This window comes from Herpailurus yagouaroundi, unplaced genomic scaffold (assembly GCF_014898765.1).
Source record: "Herpailurus yagouaroundi ecotype Mexico unplaced genomic scaffold, PumYag 250, whole genome shotgun sequence".
Taxonomy (NCBI): Eukaryota; Metazoa; Chordata; class Mammalia; order Carnivora; family Felidae; genus Herpailurus; species Herpailurus yagouaroundi.
The window spans coordinates 6,599,083-6,605,302 of NW_024412467.1; the positions used below are offsets into that span (position 1 = coordinate 6,599,083).

At 44.5% G+C, this 6,220-nt stretch overlaps 1 protein-coding gene across 1 annotated transcript in view; it reads left to right on the top strand.

The window, feature by feature from the left end:
- Positions 1 to 5,575: 5,575 nt before the first annotated feature.
- MBOAT1 (membrane bound glycerophospholipid O-acyltransferase 1) overlaps positions 5,576 to 6,220 on the top strand; it is a 111,969-nt gene continuing 111,324 nt past the window's right edge. The window contains exon 1 of the mRNA XM_040460596.1: positions 5,576 to 5,674. Within this exon, the coding sequence (XP_040316530.1) occupies positions 5,591 to 5,674 (84 nt within the window). The 5' untranslated portion in view covers positions 5,576 to 5,590. The remainder of the gene's footprint in view (positions 5,675 to 6,220) is intronic.

Here is a 6,220-nt window from a genome sequence, read left to right on the forward strand (position 1 = left end):
TTCGGGGCCCGCGTCGGGCTCTGTGCTGACAGCTCAGAGCCTGGAGCCTGTTTCGGATTCTGTGTCTCCCTCTCTCTGGCCCTCCCCCGTTCATGCTCTGTCTCTCTCTGTCTCAAAAATAAATAAACGTTAAAAAAAAAAAAAAAAAACTACTGGGGCACCTGGGTGGCTCAGCCGGTTAAGCATCTGACTTCGGCCTTAGGTTATGATCTCATGGTTCATGAATTCAAGCCCCACATCAGGCTCACCGTTGTTGGCACAGAGCCTGGTTCAGATCCTCTGTCCGCCCCCCACCCCGTGCCCCTCCCGAACTTGCATTCTCTCAAAACTAAATAAAAACATTAAAAAAAAAAACCCTACAGAAAGTAACAAGTGTTGGCGAGGACATGTAGAAAGTGGAAGCCTTGTGCATTGTTGGTGGGAATGTAAGGTGGCCCAACTACTATGGAATACAGTATGATGGTTCCTCAAAAAGTTAAGCATAGAATTATTACATGATCCAGCAACTCTACTTCTGGGTATATACACTAAAGAATTGAAAGTAGGATCTCAAAGAGTATTTGCATGCCCACTTCCACAGCAGCGCTATTCACGATAGCAAAGGAAACAGGTGTCCACTTATGGATGAAAAGAAAAATGTGGTCTTTACATACAATAGAATATTGTTCAGCCTTAAGAAGGAAGGAAATCTTGTCACATGCTATTACATGCATGAATATTGAGGACATTAGGCCATGTGAAATAAGCCAGTAACCAAAAGACAAACATGGTGTGATTGCACTCGTATGAGATACCTAAAGCAGTCAAATTCACAGAAATAGAAAGTAGAATGGTGATTACCAAGGGCTAGAGGGAGGGGGAAAAGGGAATGGTTATTTAAATTTTTTTTTTTTTAAATGAGTAGGGTTCACTCATTTTTTGAGAGACAGAGAGTGAACCGGGGAGCAACAGAGAGAGAGAGAGAGAGAGGGAGGGAGACACAGAATCCAAAACAGGCTCCAAGCTCTGAGCTGTCAGCACAGGGCCCGACGCGGGGCTCGAACTCACGAATCGTGAGATCATGACCTGAGACAAAGTTGGATGCTCAATTGACTGAACCACCCAGGCACCCCAGGAATGGTTCTTTAAAGAGTACAGACACTCCTCTGCGCAAATCCCTGCAATGGCTCCCCATTGCAACAAAGAAACAGCAGAAGTTGTGATAATGGCCTCCAAGGTCCCCATAGCCTGTTCCCCACACTGTGCTGGCCCATCTCCTTTCTCTCTCTCCTTTCACTCACTCTGCTCCAGAGTTCCTGGCCAGCCTGATGTTTCTCCACCCTGCAAGGCCTATTCGTATCTTAGTGTCTTTGCTCTAGACAGTTCCTCTTTCTGGAATGTTCTGTGCCCAGAAATCCTTAGATTCCTTCGAATCTTTGTTCAAATGTGACTTTCTCAACGTGGCCTACCTTGACCACCCCATTAAATACGTCAATGTGTAGACTCTGTTTACCCTGCTGTACTCTTATTCTATGTACTCATCATCTTCTGGCATATTCATATTATTTTTTAAATATTTTTTATGTCTTCCCCTGCTAGAATGTAAGCTCTATTGGGGGGAGTGATTTTTGTCTGTGTGTAGTTGATGTGTATTCCAGGCACCTAGAATAGCGCTTTATAAATAATGGCTCCTTAATAAATAGTTGCTGAATGTTGAATCAGTCTTCACAAGAGAAAGCACTGTTTCCCACGTGAATCTGGGGAGTGCTAATATGGAAGGTTGCATCTTGTACACAAAAGATATCCTGTGGTCAACTGAGCTTGGTGTCCCTTTCTTGGAGACTGACAATTGACTTGATGGCCTACTAGTATATTTTTGCGAAAATCTAAGCTTGCTTTACAGGCTATTCTGTGAGAAGTGACCAGTAATGATGGGAAAATGTTTAGAAATAAATTCAAGTTGCAGAAATGGCACATTAGGAGTACAGGAATAGAACTAGGGGGACAGGGGCAAATACCTACTTCGGTTCTATAAATAACAAACTTCACTGTACTGTCAGCATTTAGGGCTGGCCAGCCTAATGTGCTGACCGAAGGCTTCAGAGGCTCCAAACAACAAGCTGGGTCATGAGGACTTCAACTGGAAGAAAAGAGATAGTCATGAGTCCCGCTGGCTTCACTGACTGCCAGGGAACCATCTATCCACTCATTCCAAAATATGGTTACGCTTGGCACTATCATTGGGCCAGGCACAGAACAGAAAGGGGAAGAGGAAGGTGAAAAATTCAAGAGTTGAGGGAGATTCCAAATGGTCTCCAAGATGAACAGAAGGACTGGGTTAATGCTGTGGAGTTCGCTGAGGCCTGAGATGACAGTAGCCTTAGCAGCGACACCCACAGTGAGGCTGAGGTGGGGGATGGAGAGAGTGGGAGCCAAGCATCTCAGCACACCCAAGGGCTCCAGCCATTGGGCTAGGTCCTACCTGGCATTTATTTATTTATTCATTCATTCATTCATTCATTTATGTATTTGTGTATGTATGTATGTATTTATTTATTTATTACTGCAGCCAACCAGAGAATCCTGACAGCATTACCATAATCAGATAGCCTCAAGTATTGTCTTCAATCACACTTTATTATTCTTAGAACACTTCTTTGGCAGGAGTATTTGGAACATAGCCAAAGAAGCAGGAAATAAGGGGGGGGGGGAGAAGACTTTGAATATCCAAGATAGACAGTATGGGTTTGCTTAAAATTGAAATACTTCACTTCTTCAAGAACACCTTTGGCACTCAGCCAAAGCCTCGTGAAGGCAATCTATGGAGTTCACAAGATCACAGGAGAATCAAAATGGCAGGTTGAGGCAGCGACAACCAGAATATGAGAGCAGAAGAGAAGACTGAAAAACTAGAAAGTAGACACAATAATTGAGAAAGTTTACTTCTTTGGGTATAATGTAGGGCAAGGACAAACCCTTGATGGCGTCAGTGGACTCAGAGACATTGCTGCATTTTGGAATGGGTTCTTATTCACCGTAATGCCCGACTCACCAATAAAAATTCAGTTGTGATCACTAAGTCCATTTAAGTATGCAGGGATGCATTTGGGGAAGCTCTCATTCCCAAAAGACTAAAGTTAAAAATAAAATGTCAGCTCGTAAAAGGGAAGCTTCAGCTAAGAAGAGTTAATTAGTTTGTTAATTAATCTGTGCCTCCTCTAGGTTTTAGGCTCCAGTCCTGACATTTAGAAGTTGTACAAAATCATGTTTATAAATATCGTTCTGAGTATTTTTAGCTGATGGAGTTTTGTCAGCAGGCTGTATTTCTGCATTGAGTTATCAGTGACTAATTTCTTTTTTTTTTTAAGTTTTATTTATTTATTTTGAGGGGGAGAGAGAGAGAGAGCAGGGGGAGGGGCAGAGAGAGAGAGGGAGAGAGAGAATCCCAAGCAAGCCCTGTGCTGTCAGTGCAGAGCCTGATGTGGAGCTTGAACTCATGAACCATGAGATCATGACCCTAGCTGAAATCAAGAGTGGATGCTTAACCGACTGAGCCACCCAGGTGCCCCATGAGGACTGTCTGAATTCAGTTTTGTTGTTTGAGAAGCATTGGTTGGTTCTGGCCACTCATGTGACTGGTCTTGAGTTTCTATCAGTCCATAGTATCATGCTGCCTTCCTGAAACATGCCAGAAAGATTTCCAGGTCTTTTTGTCTGGCCTTCACAATTTGAGCATGGCTCTGTATGGGAGATTAAACAAGTGATCTCGACATCGAGACTCATTCTCTGCAGACAGAACACAGGCAAGGCTGACTGCCTGTAGCACCACCCCTGCCATCTCATTTTTGAACAGTAAACGTGATTTCTGTCCACAGGAATGACAGGCCCGTGTCACGTGTGTGGGCGGGCCTCTTGATAGAGAAATGCTTTGTTTTAGAGAAGGCAATGTGGATAATGACTGAAAGCCCAGGTTCTGGATCAGATAGACTTTTTTTTTTTTTTTTTTTTTTTTTTTTTTTGGTTTAACCTCCCTTAACACAACTATGATGCTTAACTTTCTAAACTCCAGTTTTCTCGGGGCACCTGGGTGGCTCTGTCAGTTAAGCATCTGACGCTGACTCAGGTCATGATCTCATAGCCCATGAATTCAAGCCCCACATTGGGTTCTGTGCTGACAGCTCAGAGCCTGGAGCCTGCTTAGGATTCTGGGTCTCCCTCTCTCTCTGCCCCTCCCCTGCTCACACACAGTCTCTCTCTCTCTCTCTCTCTCTCTCCCAAAAAATAAATATTAAAGAAAAATAAACTCCAGTTTTCTCCTCTGTAAAATATTGATTATAGTAACTGCCACATGGGCTATTGTCACTGATAAATGAAACAACTTTTGTAAAGTTGTAGCTAATATATCAAATAATTATTACAAATCTACAGTTGACAGAGGATGTGAACAGAGATAAATGGGAAGGAAAGGGGAGTGACGTGTCTATGGTGAATCTCTCATACGTCTTAGAATTATAGTCCATTCTTTAGTAGCCTGTTTGATTAATCAATCATGGAGCTATTCCATTCTCTTGATATTGCACCTGATCGTTCTTTTAGCATTAATTGTACTACAATATCACTAGAATAGAACTGTTAAGATTTAAGTCCTGGAACATTTTGTTTTCAAGATCTGAGCATAGTTACTGCATTTTTAAGGAAAAATTTTAGACTAGATTATAACCTGTGTTTTGCTGAGCAGAAGAAAATCTGTAGATGGCTACTCTTGTCATTTTATTTTAATTTTTTATTAAAATTTTTAAATTTTATTTATTTTTGAGAGAGACAGAGTGTGAGCGGGGGAGGGGCAGAGAGAGGGAGACACAGAATCCGAAGCAGGCTCCAGGCTCTGAGCTGTCAGCACAGAGCCCAACGTGGGGCTCGAACTCACGGACTGTGAGATCATGACCTGAGCCAAAGTCGGCCACTTAACCGACTGAGCCACCCCGGCGCCCCTACTCTTTTCTTTTTAAATCTGTGCCAGTGCAAAGACCCATTTTCTGAACTTGAGGAGCATGGATTTGTTTGTAGAAGATTATGAGTGTCTGAGTACTCGCTTCATAAATACCACCCAAACTGGCCTCCACTTCCTTCCTGGGAGTTCACATCTAAGTATTGATTTTATTGATTTTACTTTATTTTTATTTTTTAAACAGGCTTCCACGCCCCTTCTGCCCTCAACCACCTCCCTTAGGCTGTCATCCTGCTCAGGGTAAGAGGAACACAGCTTCAGTTCTGGTCAGTTTCCAGAACCTTGTGATATCCGTTGAACCTGTCTAGCCTAGTGCCTCTGTCAGTGTGAATGTGGGTGTGGTGTGAATAAAGCAGAGATTGTCATCTGCTGTTAGTGACCTCCTATAACATCTCCGTGGGGCAGGGGAGTGGAGGTAGAGACTTTTTTTTTTTTTTTCCACCCCTGGATGGGGGATCATAGGTTGAGAAACTCTGGCCTGGCATTACAAAGTTTGGGGCGGCTCTTTGGTGACTAAACCCCTGGAGAACGCAAGCGTGAGGGCTGAGCTGGGGAGAAGTTGTTACCAGTGTCTGTTAGGCAGGCCTGCGGGTGGATTTGAAGATGGAGGCCCCATTGACAACAATATTACGTCTGCCTGAACGTCCCCCCCGTTTGGATTCTCCTCGGCTCAGTAACAACTCCCAGGTAAACTGCTGATGCAAAAGTTTGGGCTTGGTTTCCCTGTGTATCCTGGGAGTCCGCATCAGCTCCCTTTTCCCTGGATTTATTATGCCCATCAGCTCAGAGCGCTGCTTTCCTGTAAAGCTTGCTTCATCAGCTGGCATACAGCAGTTCAAGGCTTTCCGGACTCTCCAAACCGATTAATCAACTGAAACCATTCTCTGAGTGCCGGTGATACGTTTGGCTCCCTCTGGGGACAGAGACGAAGTGTCTCCCTTTTGAGAACACGTGCGTGAAAACGTGTATCAGAATGCACTAACGTAACAGAAGCACCGCTTCTTACAGAGGTAAAAGAATTCCCAAGCCAAAGGGATGGGGGGAAAGGTTCCCTCCATTTGCTGATGTGACAGGGCTCAGGGTCTCGCGCAGAGGAACGCGAAGAGAGGGAGCCTGGGTTCCGGGGCGCTGGTTTGCAGCCCGGTGCGGGGGGGGCGGGGGGTGGTGTCTCCTTGGGCCTCCAGCCCCTAGCAGATTAACCCTTTGCAGCAAGGACTGCGAGCGAGAAGGCTC